General features: G+C 35.7%; 1 protein-coding gene across 1 annotated transcript in view; it reads left to right on the forward strand.

The window, feature by feature from the left end:
- Window positions 1-24,975, forward strand: part of LOC132326289 (lipoxygenase homology domain-containing protein 1-like) — a 126,480-nt gene that overhangs the window by 3,236 nt on the left and 98,269 nt on the right. The window contains exons 4-10 of the mRNA XM_059844288.1: window positions 4,695-4,897; window positions 6,835-6,924; window positions 8,903-9,035; window positions 9,273-9,424; window positions 11,716-11,870; window positions 14,191-14,249; window positions 18,576-18,739. Of these exons, the coding sequence (XP_059700271.1) occupies window positions 4,695-4,897; window positions 6,835-6,924; window positions 8,903-9,035; window positions 9,273-9,424; window positions 11,716-11,870; window positions 14,191-14,249; window positions 18,576-18,739 (956 nt within the window). The remainder of the gene's footprint in view (window positions 1-4,694; window positions 4,898-6,834; window positions 6,925-8,902; window positions 9,036-9,272; window positions 9,425-11,715; window positions 11,871-14,190; window positions 14,250-18,575; window positions 18,740-24,975) is intronic.

The following is a 24,975-nucleotide window of genomic DNA, read 5'->3' on the forward strand; positions in this document are numbered from 1 at the left end:
TCCTCTGTGCTTGCTTGCAGACTTAGCTCAGGAAGGACAATGAATGAATTTTCTAGGTTATTGAATTGTTCACACAAACACACAACATAAAATACATTTCCAGTTACTCTTTTTTTCTAAAAGGAGCATTGGAATGTGGTTTATTGATAAGGCAACAATCAGCAGGTTGAGTAACTTGTTCAATAACTTCATTTTAAAACATTAATTAGTAATTTATCAATTGAATATTTCTGTGGAAATTAAGAGGTTGAAATGGTGCAGAACCTTATCTAAAGCTCACTGAAAGAATAGAATATTTCTCATTTATGCTCTCACACTCATATTTTCTGCTTTATGGTTCACTGGAGGAAAGAGGGAGGTTTTGATGCAATGCATGCTAGATTTATACCTATGATTTTGCAGGCAGGAGTTAGATAAACAATGTTCTGGTCATGCTTCTGGAGTCATGGTCTAGCAGACATGTTTTTCTAGAATAAAATACTTCCTCTTTAGCTAAAGATGTTGCATAAATCGTCTAAGACAAGAATTTTTGGAATATTCAGCATCCCAGTAACCAAACAACTAAACAAAACAGGGACTGATACATCTCTTAAAGAGTGGGCATGATCATGTTTGTTTCCTGCATCTCTTATTTCAATAAGACCCTGACAGTCTGAACGGTGTCATATCACCACAAAAAGCAGGTGGGATAAATGGAAACTGCTGAGCTGCAAACAGCACATGGAGGCACATTCACATGGTGGAAACATATTTGTTACTCTGAAAGAGCTTTAAAGACAAGATTATACTGCAACTTCCAGTATGGGAGACATACTTATGGGACAGACTATGGGACACAACTGCTTACTCAGTTACAGGTGTTCTCAAGGGCATTTATGCAGCAAATAATTCAGGTGGATTGCTGATTTGGTTTCGAACTTGATGCTCACATTGTTTCAAGATGTACATGAAAAGTCTGGCTATGTGCACAAGACATTACATCTGGCATCCTTGTTCATAGGGTATAATGGGAGGTATCAGGCAGGATTTTAATTAAATTCAGTTCAGTCAAAGTGTTCTGGTTAAATTCAAGCATAGTTGTGAATCACTATAAATACTTAATTCTTTTTGGAAATATTTTTTCCATTTTTAGCTCAAAACACCCAATTTCTAATCTGTCAGGCTTCATCTAGTATCATTGTGTCACAAAGCCTTCCTGAAGTGTGGTGGGTTGTCAGCAGATATGCTGTGTCTGAAACCCATGACAACAATACATGAGCCATCAAACCAGTTTTCAAAGAAGCTGGATGTTTTTAGGGTTGGGTACAAAGGATCCTTTTATAGAAGCAATATCTGCCGTGAAATTGGTTACATAGAGTCTACAGCACTTTGTAAGTAGTTTTTCTGGCATTCATAAATATAGATTCTGCTTATGGAAAATGAATAGAAATATCAAAGTTACTCTGTCTTTCAAATAAAATTATTATTTTTTTAGTAAGATACTTTTCACTCATCATGTGTCTTTTGACATGTACAGGTGAGCCTTGAGTTTTAAACTGATTTTCATTAAATTGTTATTTTCTATTTTTCACTCACAGTTAATATTTGGAAAAGGTGATGCTTGTACTGAGTTTACAATCCAGCAGTGGGCTTAGCAGGCAAACTCAGAGCAGATTAACTCTTAGGCTGACCAGACCCTCCTTTTTATGTCTGTGTCTGCTAACTGGTAGATTAATTTTGATTTCTGTTTTTACAAATAATAATTGATTTAGGATTCATTAAACTGAAAACCATGCTACAGCATTTGAGACTTCTCCCACTGCAGTGTGAGTTCAGTGTTCCTCAAGAAACTTCTTTCACTGTACAGAGATGATGTCAGGTCCCAACTTCCACTTAATAGCTCAGATGTCGTTAACTTCCATGAGACAAATGCAGTCTGTGACCCTGAGGACACCTCTGTGGTTTGGTACTAACAAAGTGTAGCTCTGAGAAATGCTCTCTATATCCTCCACGTTCTTTTCCTGTATGTCTGGCATTATCAGTTGCTATTAATTTTTTAATATATTTTACTTAGAAGGTAAAAATAAAATCTGATCTCATTTCCACCTCAGTTAACATTGGAAATGATGATGCACAAAGGTGTAATAAAAAATACATCCACTTTATTGCCCAAACTTCTGCTCCAGAGATAAGTTTTTCTGATGGTTCATTTTAAAAGTGTCACTCAATCATATAGTTTTCTCAGACAAGATAATTTTCCTTTTGTGTTACATTTAAGATAATAAGTAAATTTTAAAAAAAGTTATTTCTGTGAAGTTGTGGAAAGGGTTGTGACTTCAACATTCTCATGCAGGCCTATTAGAATTAATTTTTGTCACAATAGATTTACAGCACGGTGTCATGAAATGTGTAAAATCCCATGAGTAATGCAGGGCAACCATCAAATCCTCTTTTCAGACTGGAATATTTTTAGCCTGTAGCAAATCAATGCTACTGATTTCCAATTGTAAGAAGAGCCAGTAATTTATGAGGCAGAAAGCATTCCAAGCCTGTGAATTGTTTGTGCATTATAACTGTTCCAAGAGGGGGTAGTTCCTTTGAGGTTGCAGTAACTGTTTTGGGTAGCACCTGGCCAAGTCTGGAGTTCTTGTCGGAAGCATGTGAAGCAGCATGGGATTCCTTACGTTTCTTGAATACCTTTGCATTTTATGAACATTTTAATCTCTTTGCTGTAGAAAGTTGAGGTTTTGGATAGCTGGAAGGAACTATAGCTTTCAGAGTTACAGGTGAGAAGTTAGGTAACTACAGTTACAGAAAATCCTATAGTCAAGTTCTCAGAAATATTTATCACATCAGAGCAATTTGCAATAGTTCTGTTATTTCAGTCACTGAAAGACAAGTGTAAGTAAGTTATTATTCAGGTAAACTCTAGATGTTTGCCTCTTGCTTTATTTTTGGGGTGTTGATTTTCTTTTTCCTGTCAGAATAACTTGCTCTCAGTCATGATGAAGAATACAATAAAACCAGCCAGCAATGCCTATTCTAAATCACTATGACCATTCCAAAGTCATAATTCTACTGTTAGAGGCACTGCTGTAAAAGTCATGATACTACAGTTCTGAATTTCTTAAAAACTGATTTACCAAATATTATAATCTTTGCCAGTGCTAAATTTCCTGTGATTCCAGAAGTCAGTCCTTATTTATTGTAGAACTTTGTATGGATCCTAAGTCCTTTGCAATTCCTTGTGCAAATATTTCACATCAGTTAAGATATGAATGCTAGTGGATCATAATTCAGTTTTGGTGCTTTATTTACCATGCTGATTTAAATATAGGGCAACCTGATGATCCAACCAACTGTTTAATTCCTTTTGAGTAAAACTCTTAAGAAAAAAGGGCTGCTGGCGGGGAGTGATAGCTTTTGCATCAATTGCTTTTCTGTCTGGTTTTGGTTTGATTTTGTTTGGTTGGGTGTTTGGCTTTTTTTCCTTTGATGTAAGGGTGGTGAAATATGTGAAGGAAAAAACTCCATCCAGAGAAACCAAGTACAGTATTTTAATCTAGCAAACAAAAAAGGAAAGGACTCTAATACTACTACATAACTTATGCAGTGCAGCAGAAACCTCCACAGTGATGCATTGGGAATTCTTCAACAAATTCACATTGGTGGCACATTAAAAATTCTTTTTGCAGTCACATGGAAAGTGCTCATGTGGACAATTTGGAAACCCCTGAAGGACACAGTATATTGGCAATGTGTAGGTTCATCTTTTCAAATGTGAGGCTTATAACTGCTTCTTGTGTCAGAACAGACTATTAATTCCTGGCAACAAGGATTCCCTCTTTTGGAGAGGGCTCCATGGTCAGTGGTCCCATAATTGAAAAGCAGTGTTCCAGACATCTGATGTTTGTAAATTCCACTTTGATTAAATTACTCAAAGCTAAATTCCTTTCCCCTAATGGAGTCTGGTTTTTCCATATCTCCTGTGCAGAGGTGTCGTCTGCATGTAGGTGTGTTTCTTTTAATGGTAGATGGAAGATCACTAGGTGTTGTTCTAGTGAAGTCTATATTTTACAAAATTATATTTGCTTAGCCATTAGAGCTGTGAAATTTATTCATAAAGTGCTACTATGCTGCTGTTGTCTCATTCATGCAGAGCATGCCTTAATCCAAATGATGGCACTGCATAAATATGGTTAAGCAAGGCTATATTGAGGTCTTTTTTGATGTTTTTTTTTACAGTATTTAGTTGATACTTGAAGAAAGTTAATTTCCTGGGTTTTTTTTAAATTTGAAATGAAATTTGTCTGTATTGTCAGACATGTGACTCTGCTAATGATGTCCCAAAACAAGGTGTTGGAGGAGAAATTCTACTTGTTTCTAAATGTCAGACTAAGAAACCAGAAATATCAATTTAATGGTCACAGTTCTGCACCATAGCATCCTTGCTCTGCTCCAGAATATGTACAAAGAATATGATGACGACGTGTGTGAGAGATAACTTGTTCTTTCCCAGCTGATTCTTGTAGCTCAACTAATCAGTACATTTTGGTCTAGACAAGAAACATAAATCAATCTCTTCAGACTATCTCACTTGTCATGAAAAAATACAATCCCCCTGCTGTTATGGCCTCCTTATGTGCTGAAGTTACAACAGCAACTGGCAGTTTCATGTCAATTTTCATCTCCCACTAATGTTCTGTGTTTCACAGAGGAAATGAGAAATGCCCAAGGTGGTGCGAGTCCCCTTCCTTCGGATGATGAATGGAAAGTGTCAATACTGACAGGAAATGCAGGAACTGAAGCAAGTGTTGCTCTTTGGATATATGGAGACAGAGGATTAACTGGACCCATAACTCTTGGCAAGGACAACAGGAAGCAGCTGTTTTTTCCCAGGCAGGAAGATGAATTTCAGGTAGTTAATGAAGGCTAAGAGCATTATTTTAATAGGTACCTTTCCAAGGATTATCCTGTGGTGTGAAAACAAAAAATATTTTGCTCCTATATTTATTCCATGAAATAAATCTGTATCTAATCTCCATGAATTCTGTGTTAAACCAGCTTGTTACATATAGTAAGCAACAGAAGAAATAATTTTTCTTTTAAATCCCCTCCCACGTATATAAGATCAAATGGGACAACTGCAGAAGTAAATTGATTCCTTTAAGGCAATTGATTTGAAACTAGCTTTAAAAACTATTCATTTTGAAACAAACCATGCTTGACTTAAGACTTGCATATTGTTTAGGGAATCTTTAGTAATTAAATTTTCAGGCATAGTTTTCAAAGCATACTATAAAATATATGCTGTGGAACTCGTTCAATTAAAGAAGAAAACCCATTTTAGAATTGCCATATTAGAAGTGATTGAAATGCCAGAAATGTGGAATAACTAAAAGTCCAATGACATCTCTGTGTTACCATGTTGTGAAAACACAGGGTTTCTGCTTTTATTTTGGGATAACCCGACCTCTATTTTAATAAGGAAATTATGTCTAGGTAGGCTGAGAGGAAATTACCAAAGGAGCTAAAATTTCTGCTTTGCTTGAATCTCCGTCTGACATGCATTTAACATTGCTGTTTGCAGCTACTAAAGCAGAAGTTACATAGTTCATTTTTTTTTTTTCTGGACTCACCAACTCTTCTAATACAATCTTCATACAATCCAAGATTGCTACTGTCAATGATATTAATAATAATTCTCTCTATGAATAGGGCATAGGCAGGGAGACAACCTACCATAATGTTTATTTTCTAAGCATATAGGCTATAGATTATGATCCATAGGGAATCCTGTTCTCCTAATTAGTAAATAATTTATAAACAGTGTTGGATAATGGCATGTTTGCAAAGTTAATCCATATGTTCAAAAGAGATGGACCAATTTTTCTTCTTTAAAATGGATGTGGCCCATTATGGCTGTGTGCTGCAGATATTGATCTTGTGAGAGAGCAGGATCTTTCTCTCAGCACCTGGGGCTACTCCTAGAGTTTTTTTACATCACATTGACACTATAGCTTTCAGGCATGAAACAGCAAATGTCACTGAAGTGCTTTTCACTCTTTAGTCTGCAGTGGATAAATCCGTAAGAAAAAGCCTATGAGTAAGAGCTCTTTCTTCTCTTTTTCCCCTTAAACTTTATCCTGTACTTGTTTAACAGAACAGGTCTTGAAATGAGGATAGGAATGTAAGAGGTAAAAAAAGTTACATCTTCTTCTTACCACTTCTGTCTTTGAACTTTTATGTTTTCGCTGATATATTCTAGAACAGGTGATACCAAATTTTATTTTTAAAGTAATCAACTTCATCATAGTTCTGGCCAGGGGTTCTAGGAAGAAAGCAGCTTCTGAAAGGCTAAAATAATCCAGCAATTAGGAATCAGTTTAAAGTTCTTTAACCTTGCATTTGTCAACAACATGTGCAACTATGAAAAGTTTGAGTAGAACTAACCTAATAATTGAATAATCTGTGCAGAATTATGAAAGATTTGTGACTTGTAGTCAGGGGATGTAATTTTGTACTCCACATTTCTCTCATGAACAACCCTCACCAACTTTTTTTACTCCTGAAACTCTGAAGAGTTCAAATACCTGCCAAATCATTCTCCTGGCAAGCATTGTGATTCCAGTAGGCTGTAATCTGGTCAAACTGGGGCTCTGACAGTAATCTGCTTAGTCAAAACAGAAGAAATGTGTTTTCTGAATCCTATAACCTCAAACCTGCCAATCAAATATTATGCATTGCTCCTGAACACTCAGATACTACAATGGTTCAGATAAATGCAGAATAAATTGCAAAGATATAGATGTAATTCTATGTAGTTTTATACTGTACTGTTCTGACTTGATTCAGGTTAAAATAAACAGCATTGGGAATATCTACAAGATAAGAATTGAACTTGATGGATTACCAAATGAACAACCCGAGTGGAACTTACAGAGGGTGAGACCTTTATGGTGATTTTCTTCCTGTTATATTAAATTCATGTGAAATAAAGGCCCATCTTTTCATGAAGACATATGTTTATGAATCAATAAATGCTGATTGGGATAAGTTCTTACTGAATTGTGTCCTTATATTGCTGTAGAGATGACAAAAACCTGATACAGTTCACCTCCTAAGGGATAGAAATGTGCAGGATTATTTTGCAATTATTCCTAATTCCTGCAGACAGCAATTTTATTGTATTGATGTGTTTGACCAAATTCTGCTTTCTGAAAATCTGCCTTACTCTTTAGTGATTCTGTACTCTTCAGTGTGTTAGGGATATTCTAGCTTTAAATTCCAGCTCTGAAAAATTGAAAATGATGGAGCATCAATCACTCCATGACAACAACTTGCCAGGAATGAACAAAGTTTGCTGAAAGGTAAACAAAGTAAGTTATAACAGGCCCCACCATTTCTCATGATTATGAATATTTTCAGGGGAAAAAAGCTGCTGGTTTTTTTTTTTTTTTTTTTTTTTTTTTAATTTAGTGAACAAATTCTTCTTTGTTTTGTTTTAATTCTATTTTTCTCTTGATATTTAGGGATGTTCACCAGACAAAATTTATTCTAAATGCTTCCTAAGGCTGACACCCATGTAAAATGTATTTCAAAACTGGGATAAGAATTTTTTAATCCGTTTCTTGTGTTGAATTTGTAAAAGAAACAAGTTTATTCAAATGACAAAGAATAATCTTAAAAAGCTTGATTCAGACAATCAGAATTGGGCAATAATAGCAGATTTTTACATTAACCCAAAGGCCTTAACTGAAACTGTAGTAAAACTGAATGTGAGCATAAATATTCCACTTTCCAGCCTGGTGGTTACTAAATATTTCTTTAATATCTTGCTCCAAATTTCAAAGGGTAAGCCAGGGATTTCAAAAACTTCATTTCAGATCAAGAATAAATGATGTTGAAAGCTGTGTTTTTCTGAAAAAGCAGTTAATATATGCAATTGTTATGAATCAGCAGGAGGGCACTGCCAGTAAATATTAGAGATTAGGAATCAATGCTGCCAAATATTTCACGTTAGAATAAATGCATGCTTTGGTACTGAGAGCAGTGTTCATTTTACTTTAAATAAATTTTTTTGGAAAAGTGAGATCAAAACATCTATTGCCCTGATTCCCTAAGTGTTAGAATTTGGATGTGAGTACTTATTTTCATAATTTTGTTTGCAAGGCTAATGTATATGATATGCACACTCAGAAACACAACTGCAGAAAGAGAATTTTTGATTTCCTTTTGCTAGTCAAGACCTCTGTAAAACCCCTGTAGTAAGTATTGTAATTCAAGACCAACAAAACTGCTTTCATAAAAGATTATAAAGAGTTCTGTAATTGTAGGAAAAAAGTGAGGCAGCTATCTTATTGTACAGCAGCAAATAACTCTAGAAATTTGAATTCTTACCATCTTAAGAATATATAGATGGTGATGGTACCCAGCTTGGCTTTTGTTTTGCTGTAGAAGAGCCAAAAATAATACAAATGGATTTAATATTCCAATGCATCCTCTGCTTATCAAAGTTCAGAAGGATCTAGTTGATGAGTTTCATCCTGTTTTCATTCTAAAATAAAAAAAATCTGTATCCATCTTTCCACATCTTCCAAAAGCTCAGTGTCATGTAACAGCAGCTACCAGAAGGTTTTCAGTCTTTATTCTTCCAGGCAGTGTTACATAGAGGTGGTTCACTCACTGAAACCAGACTTGGGGACATTTCAAATGGCAAACCCACAAATTACCACTACAGATTTGTTTTTTGCATACCAGTGGCCAAAACTAAAATATTTTCATACTGCAATTTTGTATGCCATATTTACTGATTGTGTTACTTTTTTCTGAGATAGAAAAAAAAATCAATACAAAACTATGTTTTGCTGTTGAGAAAAAAAGCACTGGAACTGAGTTATATTTGGAATTGCTTTTCCTTCAGGTGATACTGCAACATCTAAGGAGCAAGAAAACACTGAATTTTCCAGCAAACATATGGCTATCAAAGAATCGTGATGATAGAGAATTTCTGTGTGAACTTCCAGTAGTGGAAGCTGGAAAACCTATCTATCCAAGTATGTGTGCACAGTTATTTGTATATTGGCTACCTGGTTTTCAGTGTTAATGCCAACCAAATTGTGGTCCTAGCAATCTTAAAAGCAAACAGTTTGACTGATTTCTGGAAAGTATCTTCCAGAAAACTAATTGCAGATCAGACATACTGTCATTGTTAGCATTAAGCTATAACAGCGACTAAAAGTAGTTGTGATTACATATAACTTGCATTTTCTTCTTTTGGTTATTTCTGGAAGTTGTTTTGTACCACGTTTATGTCCACACTGGTGACTTGGAGCAAGCTGATACAGACTGTGCAGTTTATTTGTGTATCTATGGAAAAAGAGGAGATTCTGGTCTGAGACTTCTGCATAAAACTGGTACACCAATGCCATTTCAGAGAGGAATGGTAAGTCTGGAAAAAAAATTTGCCTAGCCTTGTGGATGTAGTTAAGTAAATAGTTAAGTAATTGTATACAGGTTCCTATTAATAGCAATAAAACAAACCACATAAGTTTAGCTAAATAACTTTAAAGAGCTGAGGAAAATATTTTTCTACTGACCCAGGATTTAATAGGATGAGTGAAAACATAGGCTGGAAAAGGGAAAGAAAAATTGTTTGAGGGCCTCACCCTCAGTTGGTGAGAAGAGCTCCCTATGAATTTAAAACATATCCTTTCAAAGTATGATGAGTTACAGATGGCTCCAAAAGAGTGTACAGAAATTGTTCCATGATTTCAGATCTTAGTAGATCTGTTTGTTATGTATTTTAATGTATAATAATAAAGTATTGTGATTAATACAGGACAGACTTAAAGTAATTTTTCTTTCAATTTATCACCTCTTAGCTCTTCCAAAAACAAAATATACATCATCCTGATTTTCTGCAGTATGGTTAAATTTCAGGAACTACTGAATTTAATGTTAACTCTGCCACTAGCCTTCTTGTGACCTTCTATTGAGCCTGTTTCTTCCTTTGTGGTCTATTGAGGATTAACACTTGCATGTATAACCAGTGGTATCAAGCTGTTAGTGGAACACAATTACCAAATGAAAAGCAGCACCTAAAGTGCTAAAAACAGCCATAACCCACTGGGAAACTTTAAAAGTATCTATACTATTTTAAAATAGATATTCTGTGCTGTTACTAATGTATGAGAGATAAAGTTCTATTCAAATTACAATGCAGAATTTAAGTGGAATTTTCTGGGGGGGCACTATTCTAGCCAGACTGGTAGTCAGTTCAGTCTAGTATTTACACAGGGGCTGGGGGGACTGGTTCAGAGGGCACTTTGTCATGGAAATGGGTGAATAAGACAGTGGATTGTTTCCAGCAGCAGAGCAGGGACTGGGATATATCATTTTTGGCAGAGATAGTAGAATGCTGACTTGAACAACTTGATTTCATCCCTGCCACAGATATTCTGCATTATATTGGGCAAATTGCTTAAAATAAAACCTTCCAAAGTGACCACATTTTTCATGCTTGTGTATTGCTGCATAACCAGTTTAACTTCTCTGAACAACCATAGCTGTAACTGAGTTCAAATGGAATACTGCTCGGCACACCTAGAAAGCTCTTTGAAATGCTAAATATTTCAGTAAATTAACCCCTCTGTTTCTCAGTTGAGCACCCACACTGCTCTGCATCTTTGACAGCTTTTGGCAGCAAACTTTGGGCTTTAACTATGTAGGTAAATTGAAATATTATGCAGATGGCCTTTAAAAAAAAGATTAAGCAGTTGCAGAAAACCAGGGTGCTATGGGAAAAGTGCAAAGGTGAAGTCACTGGGGAAATCAGTTCTATTTCACTGAGCTCTTTGGGTGGTTGCAGTAAATAATGCATAGAGACATAAAGATAATGAAGACAAAAGGAGATACTGAAATATCTGTCGTCCTCCTCAGCACACTTTGAAGCAGGAATCTTTTAGAGAGCCTAGCTTGTGATCATGTATTATCTATACACAAGGGATAAGTAATCTTGCACAGGCAGTCTCAATTCTGCCATTTGCTGAGGACTGAGAACTTTACAGATATGAATTTTCCAGTGTGTTTTTTCCCTTCATTTTCTTTGTACTGAGAAGGATGATCTGGACCATTACATTTAGAGACGGAAAGCTCTGTGCTTTTTACTGGGACAGAAAATTATCAACCTGAACCTGATCTGCTTCATGCTTCTATGAAAACAATCTTTTCCAACTATAAGCACAAGCCTCAATGAATAACAAGGGGAAAATGGCATGTCAGATTTCAGTTTCTTTCAGTAGAATAAAATGTAAGTAGAGGAGGTGAAACCAAAAAGAGAAAATTATGAGAAGGTCTGATTTAAAGTAATATCAGCAAAGAAAATAACAGCTTTAAGTGTTTCTTACCTAGAGAAGAGTATTGTTAATTTGCAAGGCATAGAAACAATACTAAAGGGTTGTGTGCAGCATTTTGGATGATGGCTGTAAAAGCCCAATATTTTTGGGGGATTATTACAGCATCCTGGTTTTGGCTGTGCTTTCTTATTTACTGTGACACTTCATCAAAAGACATTTAACTCTTCAGATTCAAACGTTTTGAATACGGTCCAGCTGTCATTAAAACCAGTTGAAATCTTTGTACACTGTGGGAATTGATCAGGCTTTTAACACACTTCAGTTTTTGGACTGCCTTTTTGGTGGCAAATGGCAGATTGCTGTCTCCTCTGCCTCCCAGGTCAGTGATTTTGAAGTGGAAGCTGTATCCCTCGGGAAGCTGCAGAAGGTGCTGTTGCGCTGTGAGGCCAGCACCAAGTCCCAGCACTGGTACTGTGATAAAGTCATTGTCAGAGAAGCTGAGAGCAACTCAGAATATGTTTTCAATTGTGAAAGGTAGTTTTTACAGCAATATTTTAAAATATTCTTCAATATGTATCACTACGAATATTGTGTCAATTGATGTGCTAAATGTGAGTTTTTCAGGCAAAGACATTTTTTGATTATTTCACAGTTTCATTAAATCCACAAAATGTGTTATTCCAGAACAGATTGCTTGAATTAATGTTCTGTTTGATCTTTAGCAAAGGTTAAACACTTATATTGAGTCTGTGTTACTAAAATTAAGAGTACAGCCTTATCTTACAGGATCAGTGCTGTAAGCATGATTTATCTTTCAGGAAGGAAAGATAAAGCACCTGAAATGTTCTAAATTAAGTGTATTTCTAAATGGGAAAGAAACAATGTTTTCCATCCAAGACTAGCATTCACTCTGTTTACAGCATGGCCATAGAGACAAATATGATGCCTGGAACTATTTTGTAGGTGTTCCATTTAAGTTATTGAATGAACATCTTAAAAGTGTATTGATAAATACTTCATTTTACATTTTTAGAAAAATATGGTAATCCCACTATTGGAGTTTCCAGTTTACAGTCTCTCTCATGGGAATAGTCATGACTTGAGTGAAATAAGGAAAGAGAAGAGGAACAATATGACTATTTGAAAAGGCACCAGAATAAATAACATTTAATTAACAATAGTTAATAAATGTATGCTGCCTAGTTATTTTGTCTAGATTTTAATGAATATGTTACATAACCTTGAACAGCTTCTTGCAATTCTCGGTGTCACATCCTCAAAAACAGAAATAAAGATGTTTTCTCACCTTGATTAACTCTCTAAATCTGAGATTTTTCTTCAACTGGTAAGATGCTCATAAATAGTTGTATAAGACTGAGGATTTCTCTGAGCAGATTTGGATGCAGACCAGCTGTTGTTGCTAGCTGTAGTTGCTACCTTTCTAAAAAAATGCAGGTGACATTTTCTTTATGTCATAGCTATCTCTAGTGAGCAATATGGCTTAGGAAAGATAAATGGCAGGGTACTTTGCTGTGTTAATTCTGTGATAATTAACACCAGGTGTTTATTATTCTGTGATAGAGAATGTTAAGAAGAAACAAGTGTTTCTTTTTCAATGTCTAACTTCTATAGAAGGAAACCCTTCCACTGAAAAGGGATTAAAATAAGTCAGTGGTGGGGGTCAGGTGTAACTTCCGTGTTTGCCAAAATGTACTTGTGCTCTATTCAAGGAGGGAGAAGGTTTTTGCTCTTCAGAAATCTAGTCCAGTAATCTTCAGCCTCACATTTGTTTTATTTTACAGAGCTATTTTCTGATCCAGGACATAAAAAAAGTTCTGTCTTTGTTCTCATTTAACCAAAGGAACATAAACATTTTATCTGTCTTAAAACCTGATATTAGTTTCTGAACATCTAACACCTTCTGCTCAATTTCAATTATACACCATTTACTAGTTACTGATACCTTTTAGCATCTGGGATTTCAGAAGATACCTGTGCCATCAGTTTTTAGCAGAAGTAATAGAAATAAGTAGTTTAGTAAGAGAAAAATTATTTCTTAAGGAGTAGCTCTTATATGAATTGGCCAAGTAATGTTTTCAAGACAAAAAATATTGGAAACTTCGTAAGTTGCTCTGGACTTTTCTTGCCCAGCTTGTACTGGAATCCCAATAGGCATCAGAGGAGACTGAATGATTTAGGTCATTCCTGGAGAGTCCATGGAAGTGGACTACAGCCCAGAAGATTGCTGCACTTCTTTTCTGGTAAAAAAGAGCTGATTTTTTACCAAGCAATAGGAAATAAAAGCTGTTGGTAATCCATGTTCTCAAGGAAAAGTTTTCAAAATTATACATAGCCTAGGGTAACATGAATAGGAAACCTAAAGAATGTTTTCCTTGATTTGTCCTTTTTTGAGACTCATTTACCTATCCTCAATTTATAGGAGGAATAAGAAAGAGAAGTGTTTGGTTCCATCTTTGTTTTAACACTGAACTGTAGTTTTAAGAAATATTGCAATAAATACATACAAGTTATACTTACCTCTCAATCCATAGTACTGAAAAAAATGTTCTGTGCCATATTCTTGTTTAGCTATAGAAACAAGTAAAATAATGCCATATGAGTCCCTTAACCTAAGTGTATTTTCACCTGCATAGCTCTTACTTTTGCACAAAACAAGTTTCTTTGTTGAGTCATGTAATTTCTACTGTAAATCAAATACTAAAATTTTAGGAGTAGAGACCCTTTGCTGTTAGGTGTATTCAGTATGAAAATCAGATATGGACCATTCAGTTATATGGTAATGTAAATAAAAATTGATTGCTATCTGCTTTCTTATTTTCTTTCTTATTCTTAGGTGGCTTCCATTTATGTCTCAAGGTATAATCCATTCAGAAATTGAGCTGTACCCTCAAGGTAATATTTATTGTTACTTTATGGAAGTAAGAACAATAATTGGTAATCCTTTCCCTCCCAAGAAATCTGGGCAGATTTTTTTACATTGTAAATATCAGAGTTAACTGATTTTGCAGCTCGCTTTGCTATATTTCTGAGAGAACATTGTTTATATAATTGGTGTAGGTGATAATGAGAAAGTAGTGAGGGAACGAATGAGAAAGAGTCTTCTTGTATTGGCTAGAAAAATGGAATGTCCTTTTGATCTCTTCTTTCAAACCTTTTCTGTAACATTAAAAGAAAGATCCTTTATTAATGGATTTTTTTTTGCAGACTTTAAAAAAAATCAGCAGCTGAAAATGCAAGAAGCAAATGATAAATACTGTTCTTGATTTCTGATTTTAATGAAGACTATTTCTGTTTCAAAACTAATTGCTTTACACATTTGTTGCCGCTTGTATTTATTTAAAAACATTAATTATAGCCCACTATTTGAACATTTCAGTAAACTCTGGACTTCACATTTTAATTTAATAAATAACTTTGTTTATACTTTTTATTCTGTCATTTTTCTTTCCATAATGTTATTTTTCTTTCTGCTTCTTTGAAAAATTCCTATTCTTCTAGTATTTACTGGTGATCTATCTTAATTTCAGTTTTTTATAGTTAACATTTTAAAACATGATTCTTTCTCCTGGCCAATATGTAGTTTTGTTCTGAACAATAGTTTTTAATTTACTGTTTTACTTGTGATTTCATATTTGTTCAGGTTGACTTCTCTGTCCTGGCAATCAGAGCAGATTAAATTTAATTTCTTAATCACACATTAGAATTTCTCAGCGATGAGAAGTGCTTTATGCTGTAGGATGAACTGTGATCTAGAAGGCGTTGTGAGAAAGGTTGAAAATTTTATTCAAAATTTCTTGTATTGACCAAAATATCCATGAAGACCCAAATATCTTGTCTTAAACCTTGTTCCTATGGCAAGTGGTTAACAATAAAATTTTTGCCCAGTTATTTTAGAAAATATATGAAATCCTGCCCTATTAAAGGCTTTCTTTTGAGTCACAAGTATTTTTGTCCTTCCTGCTTTCTATGCTTTCTTCAGCAGGCAGAAATTTGCTCTATGTTGATCATTCTTTGTGCTTTATCTGTTCCACTCACCTCACTTCTGCATGGTCTATCCTGAGAGGTCTTCCCTTCCATAATTCAAATTCTGCACCTACAGCTGGGTCTGTGTCATTTAAGCTGTGCAAAAGTCTCAATCAGAGTGAGGCAACCACAAGTATGTGAAACAAACAGCCTCTTGTTTGGGACACTTGGTAAAACATGGATCAGTGGGAAAGAGACTTGAAATTGTGCATCCTATACCTAGATGGGCTGCTCCAATTCCTGGTTTTGTGGTTGATCTGAGAGTTTGTTCACATACCTTTTTTTCCCATGAGCTTTTAAACACATTGCATTTTCTTTCTGTATCACTTCTCAAAACCACCACAATTATTTTCCTAGGAAGTAGAACTTTCTAGTGTATTGTACTGTTTCTAATAACATAGAAAATTGAAAAAAAAAAACCCAAACCAAAATACATGTCTAGACAGTCATCTGTGGCAAGTTACCACTTTCTGATGTCCCCAGAACCCCAGGTGATAGGTTGCACCTTTCCTCTATGTATGCTAAATGAAAGTGATGTCATAACACCTTTATGTGTACTCTTTTCCTCTCAAAGTGTCTTCCTCTTCAGTCATTAAGGAGCTATTGGTACTCTACCTCATCAGAACAATTTTTATGCCAACAAGAATTATGTTTTTATAATACTTTTATAGTACTGTTTCCCTTTTCTCTTTGGAAGCATGCAATGCACTGCAATGAGGATTTCTGGCATCAGAGAGATTAGAAATTTAAGGACTCTTTTCCTATACACACATGGTCTTTCAAACACAAGTCCTTTCTACTTCCATGAAAAGCAACAAGCCTCAAAGTCAATATAGAGGAGATCAAACCAAAACTCTTAATATGTTTTTGGGGAAGTTTGAGTCCCTACTTTACCTTCAGAGGGGTAGTTGTGTGCAAAATAGTTTGTAGATACTAAACTTGGGAGGTTGGAGCTGAACTAACCTCAATAGTAACTGCTGCATCATTTCAGAACCCCATTGCTTAACAAAAGACAGACTTTGAGAGGGTAATGCAGTAGAAAGGGTCACCTAAACCACTTGAGACACAATTAATCACTGAACATGTCAAAAAAGAAAATATTTTTTACCTGCTTTAAAATGAGTATGTGTTTCTGAATTATATTTGAAATTTTAGGAGTAGTGTGTCATATTTTACCCCTTGTCTGCACCATTCTTCATAAAGCCTTGTAAATGGAATTTTCCTTATTTTCCAGTCAAATGGTTCAAAGGAACTTTGTCTTTAAGAAATTAGCATTATATTGTTTGAAAATGGAAAAGGCTGAATTTTTTGTAAACAAGCTCTTTTTCTATGGGGTAGGGAACCCTTGCCTTATGCTCTTTGTTTCCACCATCAGCGTATAGAGGCTTTTCAGTCTCCTAATTGATGTTTATCCTTTTCTTTTCTGGTGCTATGGTTCTTTTATTAGGAAAGTGAGTCTACAGAAAAAATTGTGAAGATGCAGATTTTTAAAGGCACAAAAGAGTTTCTTACAAACTGGAGTCTGACAATTCTTAGTGAAAATTGGACAGTTCACTTCCTTTATGGAATTGTAGAATAGTTTAGGTTGGAAGAAATCTTTAAAGATACCTGGTACAGCCTCTGACATGGTCAGGGACATCTCACTGTGAATCAGGTTTCTCAAAGCCCCATCTGACCTGGCTTCAAACACCTCTGGAGACAGGACATCCACAACTTCTTTGGGCAACCTGTTCCAGTGTCTTACAATCCTCATAGTAAAAAAAGGTCTTATCTAAATCTACCCTCTTTCAATTTAAAACCATTCCCCCTTGACATATCATTATATGTTCTTGTAAAAAATTCTTTTATTTTCTTTTGAGTTCCTTAATATATTGAAAGGCTGTCAATAAGGTCTACCTGCCTGGAACCTTCTCTGCTCCAAGCTGAACAACAACCTTTTGTCACAGGAGAGGAGCTCCAGCCCCTAATCATTTTCTTGGCCCTTCTCTGTGCCTGTTTCAACGGGTCCACATCCTTATTTTGTTGGGGAGCCCAGATCTGGCTGCAGTACTCCAGGTGGGATCTCATCGGAGCAGAGTACAGGGGACAATTCCTTCCCTCAGTCTGTGGGCCAGGGGTGATTGGACAGAACAAATGAGCTATTGCTGCTTTCTGAATTCCCAGCTGTGTATTTATGTATATTTAAAATTCTATCACCTTCCCAAACCAGACATCAGCCAGACCTCTAAAGACTTGGAAAACAGGAAATCAAGCTTCCTGCTCCAGTTCAATTTTTGTGGGGCAAATTACTGAGTGATAATGAGGCTGGCCCAAGATAAATACTTCTGTCAGACAACAGATTTAAATCATGCAGGCATTACCAGACAGCTTTCTACTAAGAAAACTGCAGTGTACGCTATGGCATTTATTTATAAGATGACTGGGGGCTGATATTTCATTTGTTGTTTGCCTTGAACAGAATGAATTTAAGTCACTGTGTGGAACTTGTTTCACACAGACAAAAGCTGCAATCAATGAGGGGTGGAGAAGCGTGCAATCCCATCTTTTCAGATGTAGAAATGCATTTTACAATTATGAATTGTTCTTTTTAAAAATGAGAATTATATTAAGCTGCTTTTGAATATTTAAATAACGTGTACGTTTTATGGGAGCAGAGATGACATTTTAGTGTCAGGGAGCTTTATATAAAATGATTTTCTAATGAGTCCTAATCTAGTTCAGACTTTTGTACAAAACCTTTTTTTTTTTCCATGCTGATTTCAGTATCATGCCCCCATTGCTGTATCGCATCACCCTAAAATGAGAGGAAATTGTGCATTATTGGGATGCTTTGACATTTTTCCTGTTCCATTTCTTGGGTATACTCTTGTCATAATCCAAATTCTGGATGGTGGTCTGCTTCTGTGTTGACCCTCAGGGTTACCAGTAGAAATCTCACTTAGCTCTGTGTTCATATTTCTGGCTTTAGTGCAGTGTAAACCTCCTCCATCCTGGGTCCATAACTTGCTTAAGATGAGTTTGAATGATGAAGTATTTGGCCAATCCTCTGTTGCCTCTCCTGACATCATTAGCTTTTAGGTGCAGTGTAATCACAGTCCTTGGGCTAAACTATGCTTTCATTTGCATCTTTCAAGTAAAACTGCTTCATATGAGTAACATTTTTAAAAGATTTTTTTTTTTTTTTTTACTTTACAGAAGGAGACTGGAAAATAACTGTAGTCACTGGGGATTTTGAAACAGCTGGCACAACAGCAACAGTATTCCTTTATGCTTATGGAGCAAACAAGGCTTCTGGTCCTATTATTTTGGGATCTGGGAAACAGCAGCTGTTTAATCCCAACAGTGAAGATACATTTAAGGTACAGTATGGCTGTTCTATAAACACTGGAGAGTTCAAAACAAATTCAAAGTAGCTTTTCTCAAAACTAGATAATAGAGGTAATGAAAAAGACTCAAAGAAACATGTAAGGATGATTAAGTATTTCTGAGGGAGTGGCTGACTTTTACAACTCTGGGTTTTGAATCAGGAAATGTGTTCACAACTGCATGAGGCAGATGTCTCCCAGAATCTGCTTCATACTTGCATCTTCTTGATGTGCTAGATTACACTAGGTGTTCATTGGAAGAAGTAAAAGAACTTTCTTTGCATTTATGTAGTCAGATACTCTTGGTTTTGGTTTGTGATGCATATTCATCTTTGGAAGGGTCCACTGTAAATTCTTCCACAAATTTCCTCAGACTTCCACTGAAGTCCACTCTTGGGTGAACTTTATTTTAGAAATAAGAAGGAAAGGGGGAGAAGGGTGGCTAGAAACTAGAGGTAAATCACATAGATAAAATTAACTCATGTGATTTAAACTAGTGTTTTCCTGTTCCTCCAAGCAAATGGAGATATTTCTCTCTGCTGACAAAAAAGTCTCTGAGATATGCTTCAGAACCGTGACATTTCTCAGGACTTCTACAAGATCTTGTAATTCCTGCCATTTTCTCTACTTCATGCAGTTCTTTGGTCAGGACTGTTGCAGTAGTTAAATCTGTGATATGTCACTTAGATTTAATTAATTTATGCATAATAAACACATGATGGGAAATCAGTGACAGATGGGACAGAAAGTATCTTTTGATACCAAAATCAGCCAGACAGAAACTTTCTAGCATAGTTTTTTTAAAAGGAAATGTTTACTGATGAAGGGTACTGGAAGAGATCAGCATAATATAATGGTAACAAATAAAACACAGTCATGCCTCACAAAAACAATCAAAATACCACACAGTTTCAAAAACCATAAGAAATCACAAAGAAATGGCCCACAAAAAGAGAATGAGACCAAACTGTACCGCATTGTCTTAATAAAAAACCAAGAATAGTAGTCTGATAGAAAGCACAGTTAACTGTTTAGTAAGTTTGGTACCTAAAAGTATACAATGAATATTCAGTAAAGTTAAAAATAATGAAAAAAGAATTTTAATAAGACGAGTAAATCAGGTGGTCCTCCTTTATACCCTCCTGAGATTTCATTCTAGAACTTAATTTTAGTGTTTCTTCTATTGCCTTTTAAAGCAAGTGTAACTTCATTAACCTGGACTATCTCTGATTAAAGTTTGTGTAAATGAAATTAAAAACTGGCCAAGGTCCATTGTAGTGCAGTCCAATGTAACAAGGCCCTTAGAGATTTCCACATGATGGCAGTACATGAAATTCATTGAAGGTAATTTATAATTGTGTGATGGAGACAGTTCTTGTTTCTGTCTGGAGTCCTGGGTTCTAGGTTTCCTCAAGACAATCATATGTACTCTGCACAGCATTTTCTCTTGTGGCTTAGCAATTTTTGCTACCAGATGGGTATGTCAAGGATAAACAATATGGGAGCAGGAAAAAAACAGAATTAAATCTGATAGATTTCCTTTTCTGCTCTGAATTGTCCCCGTGTGTTCAAAGAAAATACATCTGGGCTGTGGATTTCTGCTTCTGTTACTATTCAGGCATAGTTTTTAGGGCATTATTTTTCTGTTGAGAGTCATTCCTTCTCCAGCAGAGGAATATCAATCTACCATAAGTTACAGCTTTCATCACAACTCTGATCAGTTTCCTGCATCTTCCTCTGGTGTCATCACAGTCCCTGAGTATTTCTCAGTATTTCAAAAATACTGATTTTGGCAGAACGCTGGGTTGCTCAAGACACTGGAGCTTTAATTGTATTGTAAATTGTATTCTCTGGAGCCCAGTATTCTGCATCATCATTCTTTGAAACATGCCGAATTATCTCTTATGACTGTACACACTGTTTGATAAAGAAATTCTTTTAAAAATATTCTTTTAATGTTTGGTCATGCTAAATATTTCCTTCTGTGTCAAAGAGAACTAAGCATAAGACTGTAAGCCTATTATCTTCTGTAAAAAAACAGCTGTAATCTCTCAATTTTTATTACTTCCATACATAATAATTCCATACCTTTGGGTACAAGTTCTGCTGTTCTAGTAATAATGAAGTCAGTAAAAACACTGACTGGTTCAGTAGATCTGTTTTCAAAATACTGCTTGCCTTAGTGGCAGGACCTAGCATTTCCCCAACAAGACTTTTCCCATTATTTGCTCTGTGAATTTGCTTCATAATCATCTCTTCCATCTCTTTAGGGTGGTGTCGGTCTTAAGAATCTCAACACATTGTCAATTAAAAAAAAAAAAACCACTAAAATAAACTACTAGAAGTTCTGGAATTTTTCCTAAGAAATCTTCAAAATTGTCAGTTTAACCTTAGATTGTATTTTGGGGTTGCTGGCTATCTTTGTAAGGAAGGTAGCTGTTCCATGTTTGCAAGTACAGAACATGAAGTATGCATGATATTTTAGGAGCACTGGAAACTGAAATCCATCCCTGGTGTGATTTTTGATGCGTGAGCTCATTTTTCTGACTTTTAAAGCTGGTGCCATATCCACTTACATGATTTAGAGTTTGTTCATCCACATAAACAATCCTTTAAACACTCTATGGTCTAGGGCAAATACCAGAAAGTAATATAGGGAAAAGAAAAGCAGGGCTCCTATAATATTTGAAGAAGTACTTAATACCATAAAACTTAAAAAATAGTGCTCCTATGATGAGACTGTTAAAGTGTTAAATACAGCCATTTTCCTTCCACTTCCACTTTGTTAAGGGTTGTGTTCATCAGATGCACCTTCATGCTGCACTGCATCTCAAGAATATGCTACACTTGAAACTTCATCTGTTAGTTTTCGTTTTGGTTTCCTCCTGTTTAAATAAAATTATCAGTCATTTAAAATGACTTATACATGAATAATTAAAACTCCTTCCTTTAGAATCAGCCCTACAGACTCTAAGAATCTGTTGTGTTTCACTGTGTGTCTTTCAATCCTGTTCTCTGGATCTATTCTTTCATCAGTCAAAACTGAGATCTCCAAAGTAAAATGAGAAGTGGTGAGAAGAAAACTAAGTGTTGCAAAAATAGGTTGAAACAAATCCATTTTCATGCTTTTGCTCATGATGTTCAAATAAAAGGGGCTGAAATGAGCTCAGTTAGAATCCTTCCAGAGAGGGAAGATTGCAAAAGAGAACATAAGCACCGATGTAGCTATACACACTCTGAACCATGGGACTGACAATGCCTAAAAGCTGGACATTGCTTGTGTCCTGCTATTTTCCAGCTGTCCCTGCTTTCCATAACGACTATTTAGGTCAAGAAAGAGTTGAATAAAACTTAGAGAAGCCCAGGTTTTAGTCAGATTTGCTTAAGGCAGCATAAAACAGTCATACCCATGGCTGTTACTCCACTTGAACCTGTCACTGTCTGTGAAACGCATAGGATAACAAGATGAACCTCATCCCTTACTGAGATAAAAGGGAGAAGATTGTGAAATTATCTTCATCAGCTACAGGCTGTGCATTAAACAAAATTTAGCTTGTTCCAAGAAACAACTCAGGATTGTAAAGAACTCACAAAAAATCTTGGAGAAAAACACAGCTCATCTCATCTTTAAGAAATGGGAGTGGGGATTGTGGTGTTACTTGTTCAGTAATTAGGCAGTATGTACTGCAGTACCAAGTGTGTGTATATACACATGAAATGAATATTTGTACTTGTTGTCGGCATAATTTGATTAGCCCCACTGTAAAAGTGAAGTTCTTCCAGAGCTTGACTGCACTGGAAAATAAATTGTTTTAACAGTTACTGTGCAATGAGCAGCATTTGTTTAAGCAATATATTTTTGTGACCAAAGCAAGTATGAAGTAAGGAAAAATAATGCTGATCTTTGTATGGCCTTAATACTATTCCTTACAGGACTATACCCACCCTTTTCATGACACTGTTGCATTTCTATGTGAGCACCTGTGACATATTCTAATTCTTGAGTTAGTGTGTAACTGTGCCAAGTTTTTTGGGCACAATTAACAAATTGGATGAATTCAGACATCTGGAAAAAAGCAATCAGCATGGGTGGACCCTTTGTACTGTACTGGTATAATGGTTATTGCATTTTTGGCAACAGTTATTAGCTGCATGTTCACAATTAAAAAATATCATCTACTTCCAAAGATTTCCCTATTACATGCCGATGCTGTAGAAGTTAAACTAATGCAATCAATGATTTTTCTTTCTTTTGGGAATCCAACTGCTGTACATGACTTCTCTGAAATTCTGTTAATGAAGTGGCCTTACATGAAATTAATAACTGTCTGTCAAGCACATTCTCTGGTGGGTGTGTTAGGCATCAGGATTTTGGTGCAGCTGCCCCTGAAGTGTTGATTTATCCAAATGTTTTTCATGCTAGCCTGAGTTTATCTCAAAGAGATTGCAGGATACTCTCGGCACAACAGGAAAGCAGTGATATTATTTTGCTTATTCTAGTAAATAAAAGAGAAATGGAGTAATCACATGTATTTTTCCATCCTTTTATTGAAGTATCTTTCCACTGAACCTTTTCTTGTTCAGACAAGGAGTTGCACTTTTCACTTAGTTAAACATCTTAAGTACATGAAGATAGGTCATACTGACTCCATTCAAAATGTCACAGGTATGCTAGGGACCAAAAAGTGCATTTGCATGGCTCATTTAGAAATGGAATTAAAATTTAGTCCTTGCGTCCTCTTTAGGTAGAACTTCTTGCTGATAAACCTGGATTTCAATTATGCTTAGAGACAAATGGTAAAATATGAGTTTTATTAGGCTTCAATTTCAAAAAGTAAGGCCAAGTTGTCTAAGACATGATTTAATGAAAATGTTCCCATTGCCTAGGGTAAGAAGATTATTTAGTCTTATAAATAGTAGCAATGAGCAAAGTATATAGGTGTACTGTTTAGCAGGTCAGTCTAGTTTAACTGCTTGCAAAAATTTAGAATATGACTAAATCAAAGACGCTGTGTGTGAAAACATGGTCCTTTTGAAAGTGGTAGTCAGTTTTTTCAATAATTTGTACTGGTACTTGTGCCATGAAATATGATGCATTGATATTATTGCCTGTAACAGTGAAGAAAAATGCTACAAAGGCAATAGAATTGCCACAATCATTGTAGTCACAATGATATTCTTAAGCCTATTAAGTGCTGGCAGTCAGTCACATAAGCAAGGTCTATACGAGGCCCATCCCCTTTAGAATTTATTAAACTGATTAATGCAGCAGGAGTTCCACAATCAACCAACAAGTTAACTGTACAAGATGACTCAGGTGTTTTGCAAAATCTTTTGCTGGGAAGAGGTTGGCATTGGTAGAAGATTTCTCTAACAGGTCATCCCTAAGAAGATCACCATACCTGGTGTTTTGTGGTGTCTAGATCCCTTTACCTCAATCTGTGTTTCCATCCCCTTCTTTGTCACCTCTGCAGTTTAGGTTTTACATTCTATAGGTGGCTGATATAAGCCACATCATAACGGAATTTGAATTTCCCTCCATGTCCAAATTATTACATCATTACAATTCATAATTTTTGACATCTCAACTGAATTTTAGAGAAGTAGCAACTAACACAAAATGAACAGAACATTAAAAAAAAATACAGAATTTCAGAGTTGTGCCTTTTTCTGAGGATCTCAAAATTTATGAAGAGAGATTTGCAATGTCCCTGTAAAAGACATGTAAATGTTGTCCTTGTATAGTTGAGAAAGTAGAGCAAAATGGGCTTGTGAATTTTCTAGTTTCTCAGGAAGCCTAAAGTAAATCCAAGAATAGAATCTAGCTGCCTGATTTTCAGAGCAATGCTTAAGTCTGGGAACTCATCCTTTCCTCTTTGGACATTTATTGCAGGCCTACCAGAATGGCTCTTTCCATATACAAAGGAATGTTACTTTTGCAGCTTCAGTGCTGGAACATTCATAGAGCAGCTAGACTGCAGTTTTTGTACGCTCATTGTTAACAAGGGTGACAAAGTGAACTTTGTTCTACAACTTTTTACAGAATGTTCTGGCCGTGAAAGTAGATTTCTAAATGCCAGGTTGTGTTCAAGTCATGCAGAAGTTCAAGGCGATTTATTCAGCACAGGGAACGAAGAAGCAACCTCAAGACACTGTTTATGTTGTCAAAAGAATATCGTTAGCTCTGCTGTGTTATGAGAATATTTTCCTCTGCATTTCACTGCAAGAGC

Source organism: Haemorhous mexicanus, chromosome 1, assembly GCF_027477595.1.
Source record: "Haemorhous mexicanus isolate bHaeMex1 chromosome 1, bHaeMex1.pri, whole genome shotgun sequence".
Lineage (NCBI taxonomy): Eukaryota > Metazoa > Chordata > Aves > Passeriformes > Fringillidae > Haemorhous > Haemorhous mexicanus.